Raw genomic sequence first — 10,907 nt, forward strand, 5'->3', positions numbered from 1 at the left:
TCGCCTTGTGGGGCTGCGTGGTCCCGCTCCGGCTCTGTAAGGAGTGGCTGCTCTGTTAGGTCTCAGCAGTCAGGGGCTTCGGCTCGGGCTTCTTACTTCAGCACATCTGCCGCCCTGCTCAGGGCCTGGGGCGAGGCGGGGGCTGTGCTGGACCGGGGTTGGGGACAGCAGCCCCAGGCCCTGCGTGGACCAGGAGCTGGGAGGCAGAGCAGCGCTGTGGCTGCTCCCAGCCCTGCTCCTCACCACTGGCTCGGGGGGCTGCTGTACCTCGGTGCTGCCCATGCAGCCCCCCGCTCAGGTAAGGGGTCTCCCTTTCAAATACACCCTCCCCACCCAGAAGGGTGGCTGTGGGGCCACCCCACTGCAGTGGGGGGGCCTCTGCTTGCTCCCAGGCAGGGATGCAGCAGTGCTGGGTCTGCAGCTTGGTCTGTCCAGCCTGGTCTGTCTGTCCAGCTGGCCCTCTGCTTCCCCCAGTTTCTCTCCAGCTTTGCCTTCCTTATCTGGGGCCGGTGACTCCCCCAGGCAGCAGTCCATGCTGGGGGGCTGGGGAAGGCAGCCTGGCAAGCCCACCCAGCACAGGCGTGCAGATAGGGGCAAAGCGTGGCAGCCCGGGGTGCTGCTCACCTGTGTGCAGGGACTGCAGCAGGAGGAAGGCATGTCCACCCCGGCCAGGCTGGCTTTGGGCCCCTCCTGAGTCGCCGCGGGCGCTGAGGCTGGGCTCTGTGCCCCCCATGCTGTACCCAGCGGGGGAGAAGCCCCCCATGAGACCTGTGCTCTGGGGTATGTCTGGGAAAGGGGCAGCTCCAGGGGCAAGAACCAGGGCTGAGCTGGGGGGGGGGTGTGTGTGTGTGGGGAATCCCCCCAGGGTTTGTGTCCCCTCCCAGGGCTGGCAGCAGCACCCCACACCGTCGTGCAGAGCCGCGGGGTGCTGGGGCTCCCATCCCTGGCTGCGGCTGGCACCCGGCCAGAGGCAGCGTGGGCACTGGCATGTGGCAGCACGCCGCCACTCAAACCAGTTTGGAGCAAACTTTTCACCTCGCTGGGATGGGGCCGGCACCTGCGCGGGCAAAGCAGGACCTGAGGAGCCCCGGGGTGAGAACCCACGGCTGCTCGGCTCCCACGGCTGGGGTGCAGGGGGGTGTGCAGCCCCCGAGGCTGGGGACCACGGCACAGAAGAGCCGCCAGGCTGGAGCAGGGGCCCCATTCTCTACTTGGTGCCGAGTGGTCCCCTGGTACCTCTGCCCGTGGTGGGACTGGGACAGGCACTGGGGCTGGCCGGGTGCTGGAGCAGGGTCCAAGGTCCTGCCCCAGTTTGGGTGCGCAGGCTGGGTGCTGGGGTGCAGCTGGCAGTGGCTCTGGCTCTGCTCCTCAGGAGCCGTTCATGCTTTGGGATGCGTTGAGGAGGGGGCAAGCAGGGAGCACCCCTTCCCCAAACCTTCTTCCCCAAACGTGCCCAGGGCAGGGCCACCCTGGGGACACGCACCCCCTGCACTCCTTGCATCTGCCCTCTCCATGGGATGCGGGAGCATCCCTGGGGGTGGAACACTGCTCCCCCATCACCCCCAGCTGCCACGGGGACTGACAGAGGCTCTCCCAGCTGTTGCTCCTGTACAATTCCCATTTATTATTTCCAGACCTCATTCCAGAGAAGTCCACTAACTCCTGAGCAACCTACTGGGCTCCCCCCAGAGCCCCTGGAGCTGAAGCAACGAAACCTTTAGGGGAGGGAGACGCAGGGTTCCAAGTGCTTAGTTTCCAAAAATAAAAGGGAGGGTAGAAATTCAAGAGAAAACATCTGCCCCTCTGCCAGCCCGTGCTGGGGCTGGGGGCTGCTCCTGGTACCCAGGAAGGGGTCCCTGTCCCAGCGCTATGGCTTGGGCTGTGCGGTGCCCTCCCCCCACCGCCTGGCTCGGGGGGGAGGGATGGGGAGGCGCAGGAGCAGTCCCGTGGGAGCTGGGCTCATCAGAGCTGGGAGTACAGGGAGTTCTCCATCTCCGGCGTCAGCTTGGCGTGGAAGGAGGCGAGGCCCACCCCGAAATCTGGAGGGAGAGGGAAGAGAGCCGTCAGCACTGCAGCCGAGTCCCCTGCTCCCTGGCTCCTGCCGGGGGCTGCCTGGGGGCTGGAAAGCCGGGGGGGCACAGGGAGGGCATCGCTGGGGAGCCAGGAGCTGCAGCCCAAAGCCCACCCCAGTGGCCGGTCACCCCCTTCCAGCACGGAGGGAGCGGGGTATGTGTTATCCATGGGGAGCAGGTCAAGCCACGCTCCCTGCAAGTATCCTGCCAGTTGGGGTCCCTCCCGCCACCCCCCTGGGCCGTACCCATCTCTGCATCCAGGCGCCCGGGGGTCGGGGGGTTCTTGCGGTGGTCCTCGATGTGCAGGGTCATCTCCTCCCGCGAGGCAGTGGAGTAGGGGCACTGCATGCAGGTGTAGCGGCCCCGCGTGTGTTCCCACACGATGCGGCTGTTGGAGGAGTGCCCTGCAAGGACGGGCAAGGAGGGAAGCACAGTGCTCGCTCGCTCGCCCCCCGCCATGGCCAGGGGGGGGCTATGCCCAGGAGTCCCCCCTGCCAGCAGGAGCCATGCGAAGCGGCAGCGCAGGATGCAGGGCAGGCGGCCCCGGGTGCCGGCTGCATCGTGCTGGGTGCCATGGGGCTCGGATCAGCCGGTGCTGTGGGGGCAGGAGCCCCCCTGCTCCAAGCCCCACACGTGCGGAGGTCCCCTTCCCGAGGGAGGAACCCCAAATCCGGGAGCAGGGAGCGAGGCCGTGCCCCCCAGCCCTGACCTCCCTTTGCCCATCACCTCCGCACCACATGGAGCAACAGGCAACAGTTTCCAGCCCAGCCTTGGGGCTGGGGCGACTGGGGGGACTGGAGCCCACACAGCTGCTGCAGCTCCTTCTCCTGCTGCTTCTGCCCTTGGGTGCCAGAGGAACTAGGCTGGGTGATTCCTGGGGGTGCGCAGCTGGCGACCCCCCCCCCCCAAGTCTCCAAACCTACCTGAGCCACATCCCCTCTCCACGTGGCTCCCAAAAATGAAGAAGCCCACCCTCCCCCTCTGCTCTCCAGGGAGCATCGCCATGCCCCGTGGGGCTTCTCCCATCCCCTGTGGCCCCCACCACCCCCCACCACCCCCCAGTGACAGAAAGCAGCCCCCAATCAGTAGGTGCCAAACTAACCTGGAGTCACTCCTGAGCCAAAGCATGGGAGGAGTGGGCTGACACTCACACCTGCGGAGGGAATCGAGGGGCAAGACAAGCATTAGGTCTTCCCCTCCCTGCGGGGGGACACGTGGGAGAGCAGGCCTGGCCCGGCCCCCCGCCTCGCACCCCCAGCACGGCGGGGAGCAGCAGGGCTGGGAAAATTTGGAGGCTTGTTTTTGGTGGTTGCTGGTGCTTTCTCCAATTGAGCATCCCGGTAAGTGGGATGGAGGGGAGAGCAGAGGTGGGATGGGGCTGGGGGGGGCTGGGGTGGCCCCGTGCGGGGCTGGGAGGAGGGGGATCCTTGGCTGGCCGACGGTGGGTCCTCCTCCAGGAGCTGCTGGTCAAGGCAGGAGCAGAAGAAGGTTTGCCCGAACGGCCCCGTGCGCTCACCTTGGCTTTTCTTCCAGACGGCGTTGGAGATGGGGGGGGCCGTGGCCCGGCACGTAGGGCCGGAGGCGATGCTGCGCCGGGGGCTGGGGCAAGCTGTAGGGCGAAGGGTGCACGTAGGACAGGAACGGCCCCGGCACCGAGGAGGGGGGTGGCCCCGAGAACCGAGTCAAGGATGATGGCCCGAAAAGGCTGGGCTCCAGCAGCGGGAAGGGGTGGGGGGCCGGCGAGACCAGCGGCAGCGCCTCCAGCGAGCCGGGCAGCTCGGGGAGGCTGGTGGGGAGCGCAGCGGGGGCTGCCGAGGCAGTGTCTGCGCCAGGGAGGATGGCTTCTTTCTCCAGGGGCCGGATAACGCTCGGGAGTTTGGGAAGCCCCTCGGGTGGCTTGGCCGGGGGCTCCTTCTCCAGGGCAGAGGTAGCAGGCAGGACGGGCTTGTCGGTTTTGGGGGGCGGCGCAGGGCTGCTGGCGCTGTCAGAGCAGACGTGCAAGTGCTTGAAGAGGGAGCGGTGCGTTCGGAAGCGCAGCATGCAGTTCTCACACCTGTGGGGCCGGGGAGGTGGCGTCAGTGGCAGTGCTCCCTCCTGCATCACCCACCCCAACACCCCGGCCCGGGGGTCTGCCGCTGAGACGGGGGGGGGGGGGGATGTCTACAAAGGTGGGATCTGCTGGGTGCCCCCAGATAGAATGGGCTGTGGGAGGTGTCTGCAGGGCGATGGCACGGCAGCCCAGGATGGGGATGGGCACCAGCGGGACTCACTTGAAGTAGCGGTTTGGCTTGTAGTGCACCTTCATGTGGGCCATGAGGTCCTGCATGCTGGGGAAGGTCTCTGTGCAGCCCAGCGTCGGGCACTGGAAGGTTTTGCCTGAGCAAAAAAATAGGACAGAGATTCAGCAACAGCACAGCTGCACTGCACCCCCCAGGTGGGCAGCCCCACCAGTGGGTCTCCAGCACCTCCCTCGCTCTCCCTGCTCCCGCCCGGTGCTGTGCAGCATCTCCTGGAGGTACACGCACCATCACCAGGGCTGCCTCCGCTTCAAGCCGTGCTCTGCCACCTCCCAGCTGAAAAAGGGCACCCTGGAGCGACACAGCATCTCGACCTTACCCTCAAGGGACTGCGTGGGTCTGTAGTGGACCTTCAGGTGGTCCATCAGCTCCTGCATGCTGGGGAAGGCCAGTTTGCAGCCATAGCTTGAGCACTGGTAGTGCTTCCCTGGAAGGAGACAGAGCTGTTGGCCTCGTCCCTGCCCCAGCCATTGCCGTCACCTCCCTGGGGCAGGGCTGGGGCTCGGCTCACCTGGGACAGGTCTGCGCTTCAGCGGCCGCAGGTCCTGGGCTGGGGTCCCTCCGCTCCCTGCCACTGGCATTGGGCCGCTGGGCAGAGCTGCTTCGCTGCAACCTGCCGGGGAAAGGCCGTTAGGCAGCGGGGACCAGCTCCCGCGGGATGCCACAAGCCCCTGCCTGAACTGTGTCCCTCTTTGCCCTCCCCCCTACCCTTTACAAACAGGGGTGCAGGCAGCTGGGGGGGTCTGGCTGGGAGAGGCAGGAGCCCTGCAGGGTGGTTAGAGATGGGAGGGTCTTTGCTCTAGGAAAAGCTGCTGGTGTGAAGGCAAAGCCTGCTGGTGCCTTGAGCATGCTGGGTGACACCACATGCCCACCCCTGCGCAGCCTCGGGGTGCTCCCAGCCACCCCTCTGGGGTGGGATTTGGCCAAAGGGACCTCCAGCAGCAGCAGCAAAGGCTTCTTCTCCCCCTCGCCCTGCCCCAGCTCCCATCACCAACCCCTCTGTGGCACAAGGGACTCACCTGCCCCCTCTCCGGTGTATTTACCCCGCAGGGAGAAGGTGGGCACAGCTTCATCCTTCTCCGTCTTCATGGCCTGGAGAGTGGTGGGCACAGGGCAAGGCACGTGCCACCGACAGCGTCTCCTCCTGGCGATGCTACACCGAACGCAAGGGTGAGAGGTTACAGTCCGGCACGGAGCGATGTCGACTGCCTCCTCCTCCTGCTCCATGGCAGTGGGACCGACCCTCCCTCCCAGGGACCTCCAGGGCCAAGCTGGCAGGAGATCCCGGCTCCATGGGGGCTTCGCAGCATCTCTGCAGGGGGGACACGCTGCAAAGGCAGCACTTGGCCCTGGGAGCTTTGCACATGGCCCCCCCGGGGAGCAGCAGCCAGGCTTTGAAGCCAGAGCTGTTGTCATCCCTTCCCGCTTCTCCTGCCCCAGGGGTGGTCCACAAAGCCCCCGAAAGGTCCCCCCCCAGCTGCCATCTGGCACAGCCTGCCCCACACATCGCCAGACTGCTGCTTTTTGGTACCAGCCTAGAGCTTTTCTAGTTAAAAATCCCCCCCAAAGCCACAGGACCCCCTCCCTACCAAGGCAACCCAGCCCCGCTGCTGCCGAAGCAGGGATTGCAGGAGCTGCTCCAGCCTCTCTTGCTCCCACCAGGCAGGGGGGTCTCACTGGATGCTCCTCCTGCAGTTTTGTAGGATCTTCCAGCCAAAAGGAGCAGCATGTCCCATTGCATAACTGGGAGCATCGGCAGCAGGGCCTGATGCTGATGGGGATGTGGGGGCAGGTCACACAAGCTCCATCAGATGGTCTCCAAAATTAAATTGGCTCAGCCTCACAAAGCCTCTGTGCAAGGCTTCGGCATGCAAAAGCCAAGCACCAACCCCAGTAAAAAGCATCCAAAAAGTCCCTCACTTGGGAATAATTCTCAATAGCGTCTTAATGTCAAAGTTAAAAAGAAAACAACAACAATGATCATCATAGTAATAATAACAACAACAAATCAGTGCTGGGGCTGCGGAGCGGCTGCCACATGCACATCTGCCGTTTGTTAGAGGATTAATGCTTCCCCAAGAGCTCAGCGACTCCCAAAGCAAGTCCCTGGGGAACCTCCTGATGCTTTGCTGGTTGCAAGGAGATGTGCCTGCATCCGTCCCACCCCGGCCTTGCCAGACCTGCCTCTCAGCATCTGTTCAAGAGGCATTTTCCCAGCTTTTCTGCTCCAGCCTGGCTCGCACGCAGCGGGGCTTTAGCCTGGCAAAGGCGGCCCCAGCAGCTGTTACTGCAGCAACCGGCGGTGCTGGGATGGCAACCCATCGGGTAATAAATCAGAGGGGGGGGCAAAATCTGTGCGGGATTATTTCTCCGGCTGCCCCCAGGCTCACGGCTTTGTTGGGAGGTTGCATTGCTTTTTTTTTTTTGTTGTTGTTGTTGTTTTCTCAGTTCAGTGGCTCCTGCCAGCGCTGTGGGATGCAACCTGCACAGAAGCTGGGACTGGCTGGAGGAAGGGGGGGGGGGTGTGTGTCAACCACAGCGGGGGAGGGGTGGGGGGTTGGGGCAGGGCCAGGGGCTGATTGTGTCCTGGGAGGGAAAATTCAGCCCTGCCTGGAGGGTTTGCTCGGGCTGCACAAAGGGCGAACACCGCAGAGAAAGTTCACTGCAGTTTGGATGGAGCTTTGTTTTATCGGGAGGAGGAAATGCAGTTTTGGGAGAGGGGAAAAAAGATTTCAGGAATCTTCTGTTGAGGGACAAAGCATTAAAAGGGTCAAGGCAGGGCTCTCTGTCCCTGCTCAGCCCCTTGTGCAGCGCCTGTGTGGCACTGCCACGTTTCGGTGCCCGGCCCCGGAGCTTTGGTGCTGCCATAACATTTCCTGGTCTGCAAGCGCCAGGCCCTGTGACTGTAGCGAGACTCCCCTGGGCTCCCGCTTCCCTGCTGGAAACGCTGCCTCTGGATCAACGCTCCATGCCACCGCCTGTCCCCAAGGCCTGCTGATGGTCCCCGGGGATTGATGGCCCCCAGACAAGGCTGTAAAGGAGCAGGACACCCGTGCCCACTGCACCAGGAGCTCAGCTGGAGCCCACGCAATTTTTTCCAAGAAACCAGGAAATCCTTCCTCAGCGGCATTGCAGCAGGGCTGTCAGCTCCCGATGCTCCAGGATCAAACCTGGTGGCACCTTCGGATGTTACAGCTCATGCTGAAGCTTCCCTCCGCTCCCACTGATGCTATCTGATGCTGCTCTCCATTTCCCGGTTGCAGGCGGTACCCCAGTGATGCGTTTAAAATTGATTTTTTATCCGGAAAAGCTAAGGAAATGCCTCCTGAGCTAATCGGCAGGTCCAGCGAGGGCAGGTGGGGTGGATGCAGGTGCACCTCCTTGCAGCCAGCATGCCTGCCCCCGTCCTGCAGCCCTGCCACTGTCCCACCACAGCAAAGCTGTCCCACGTGGGTGTGTTTTCAGCAGCACCGTAGCACCGTGGTGTGCTCGGCCCAGGCTTTTCTGCTTTTTTGGGTTTTGAGGAGCTGGTGGCACCTGTATCATTTTGCTGTCATTTGTCACCTCCCGGGGGATAGTGTCCAACACTTGTCATTCGCCAGGACCCTCCATTTTACATCCCTGAGCATGATACTCCGTCCCAGGTGCTGCTGACCTGCCACTGTCCCCATCCCCGTGTGGGCACTGGAGATGTGACTCCCCTGGCACCGGTGCAACCCCTGCCCTGGAAACCTGAATCCCAGAGCCACCGCATGTTTGGTGTTGCTCTTCACAGCGTTTTTCCTGCCACCGGTTCAGCCTCCCTGGAAACCTGCTGGCACCAAACTCCCTCACTCCGGCCCCAGTGGGGAACAGGGACCTGGAAAAACCCTTTGGAGGGGCTGGCAGCAACGAGGGCGAGCAGGAGGGTTTGCAGCTACTGGACACCCAGAGCAGCCTCTGTTGCTGATGCAGTTAATAATTAATACAGCTCATCTCCCTCAAATGAAACAGGGGGTTTACACATATCGCCAAGCACATACGACTTTTACAGACCCCACCCCGGGAAGATAAATGGGACAAATAACCCTATTTGAGCACCTCTGTGTGGTCTCTGGCCAGAGTTGCAGAGGCTTCCCAAAACACAGCTCCTCAGCGTAGGAGATGAGAGACAAAGGCTCCGAACAAGGGGCTCATGTGATCGCTCAGCCGGTGAGTGCCGAGCGGTGCAGAGGGAGGAAGCCCAGGCTGTGACAGCAGCGCAGCGAGCACCCCCACCCACCCCGGCAACGCGCTCTGGCCACCGGTCACGGGGTTCAAATGCATGTCGTAAATTAAAATGCATGTCGTAAATCCTCCTGTTGCCTTCAGACATCATGGGGGAACGCTGACCTGGTGTGGGGAGGAAGATGCTCTGGGCATCTCTGCTGCCTGGCAGCCCCTGCCTCACAACCATGGCCTCACGATGCCCACTGCAACTTGGGTGCCCTAATCTCAATTTGGGCTGGAGCAAAGCAGCTGCCCCAATGTTTTACCCCTCCACCTCACCCTGAGGGCAAGCTCCCGGCTTTCCATCTCAGAAAATCTGCCTGGAGAGCCCAAATGACCCCAAACCTTGCCACAGCTGCTGCCACTGGCAACGTGGGCATCCAAATGGGGTGAGCGCTGAGCCTCAGCACAGCCAACATGCCACGTCCCCACGGCGCATGTGGGGGCAGCTCGGCCTTCACCGTTTTTTTGGGAAACATCTTTCAGCCTTCCCCGAAGGCTGCTCTGGGGTCCCTGCCATCCATCCCCCTGGCTTGCTCCAAGCCAGTGGCGACCTGGCTGGCGTGCGAGTGGGAAGAGCCATGCTGCCATTTCCCACGTCCCCTGCACTATCTCAGTGCCCACCTTTACTTGCCTGCCTGTGCCAGCTAATCCACTGGGCTACATCAGCGCTTTCAGCTGGAAAAAACCCTCTTTCCTTTCAGGAGCCATCTGGGGAGGATGGACCTTCTTCCCTGCGCCCAGACAAAGCTGCCCCCCAGAGCAGGCAGCCCTGGGGCCCGGCCAAGTTCACACCATGGCCAAGGTGCAGGAGCCCTCACGCCGGCTGAGGATGAGCAGCCGCATCCCCGGGGCCACTGACAGCACAAAGCAGTTCCCACGTGTGCAGGCAGATGGAGAGACCAGGGGGACCCCGGCAGGCATGGGACCCCACCCAGGATGCTCAGGGTGGCGAAGGGGGTCATGCTGCTCCCACGGGCCACACACCTGCAAAGACCAGGGGGCTAACAGCTCCCATGGCTAGCTGTCCCTGGGCTCCTAGCCCCACAGGCAGCAACCCCCGTAGCTAGCAGCCCCCCATGGGTAGCACCCCGGTAGCTAGTGGTCCCCCATGGGCACTACACCCACGGCTACTAGCCCCTGTGGGTAATAACGCAGCCATGGCTAGCGCTCCCCATGACTAGTCGCCCCACGGGTAGTATCCCCCGTAACCCGGAGCCCCCGTGGGCGGCAGCCGTGCCCCTCCACGGGCAGGGCGGCTTTGCCCAGAGCCCCCCCAGCCCCCGGTGCAGGTCCCGGCTCCCCCACCAGCCCCGGCATCCCGGGCCGGTACCCGCTCCGCTGCCGCCGCTGCCCCGCTGCCCCCGGTGCCGGTGCCCTCCCCCCCGTGCGGGGACGGGGACGGGCCCCCCCGGCGCTGCCCACCCGGTGCCCGCCCGCCCCGTCCCGCCCCCGCACGTACCGGGGCTGCGGCGGGGCCGGCACCGCCCGGAGCGCGCATCAGCGGCGGCGCGGCCGCGGGGCCATTTTCTGCGCGAGCTGTCGCGAGAGCAGGGAGGGGGGGGGGGGGGGGGGGGGGGAGGAGGAGGAGGACGGGGGGGGGGAGGAAGGAGCAGTGCGGAAGGGAGGGCGGGGGCCGTGGGGGGAGGGGCCCGGCCCCGCCCCTCCCCGGTGCCGGGAACGCTCCGCATCCCTGCGCCTGCGAAAGGCTGAAGTATCCCGGCGTCTGCCGAGCGCCCCGGGGGCCTCAGGGTGTTCCAGGGTCCGTGGAGCATCCCGGGGACCACGGAGCATCCCGGGGGACCACGGAGCATCCCGGGGACCACGGAGCGTCCCAGGGTCCACAGAGCACCCCGGGAACCACAGAGCATCCTAGGATCCTTGGAGCATCCCAGAGTCCACAGAGCACCCTGGGGGCCTCAGAGCATCCTGAACCCTTGGAGTATCCCAGGGCCTTTGGAGCACCCCAGAATCCTTGGAGCACCCCGGGGGTCTCAGAGCACCTTGGGAAGCCATGGGCCCCTTAGAACAGCCCAGGGCCCTCTGAGCACCCCAAATTCCTTGGAGCGCCCTGGACTCCTGGGAACACACTGAGCCCATCAGATCCCACACCATCCCTAAAAGCAGCTCAAACCCCCCCAAGCCTGTCAGGACCCCCAGAGTCACTGGAGCCCCTCAGAGACCCCCAAACCCCTGGAGCCCCTTGGAGCACCGCAGTGAGTGCCTGAGCTGGCCCAGCTGGCAGGGCTGTGGGAGCATCCCACTGGCACAGCACCCACCACCCACCGGC

General features: G+C 64.1%; 1 protein-coding gene across 1 annotated transcript; it reads right to left on the bottom strand.

Annotated features, from left to right (window-relative positions):
• Positions 1–1,604: 1,604 nt before the first annotated feature.
• ZNF414 (zinc finger protein 414) lies at positions 1,605–10,185 on the bottom strand. The gene is given in 10 exon segments (XM_055806627.1): positions 1,605–2,039; positions 2,318–2,476; positions 3,175–3,225; positions 3,589–3,620; positions 3,622–4,125; positions 4,343–4,448; positions 4,689–4,796; positions 4,881–4,982; positions 5,389–5,522; positions 10,080–10,185. Coding segments are annotated over 9 exon segments (1,209 nt in total). The 5' UTR covers positions 5,459–5,522; positions 10,080–10,185; the 3' UTR covers positions 1,605–1,962.
• Between the last annotated feature and the right edge of the window lie 722 nt (positions 10,186–10,907).

The sequence above is a fragment of the Falco peregrinus genome, chromosome 5 (assembly GCF_023634155.1).
Source record: "Falco peregrinus isolate bFalPer1 chromosome 5, bFalPer1.pri, whole genome shotgun sequence".
Lineage (NCBI taxonomy): Eukaryota > Metazoa > Chordata > Aves > Falconiformes > Falconidae > Falco > Falco peregrinus.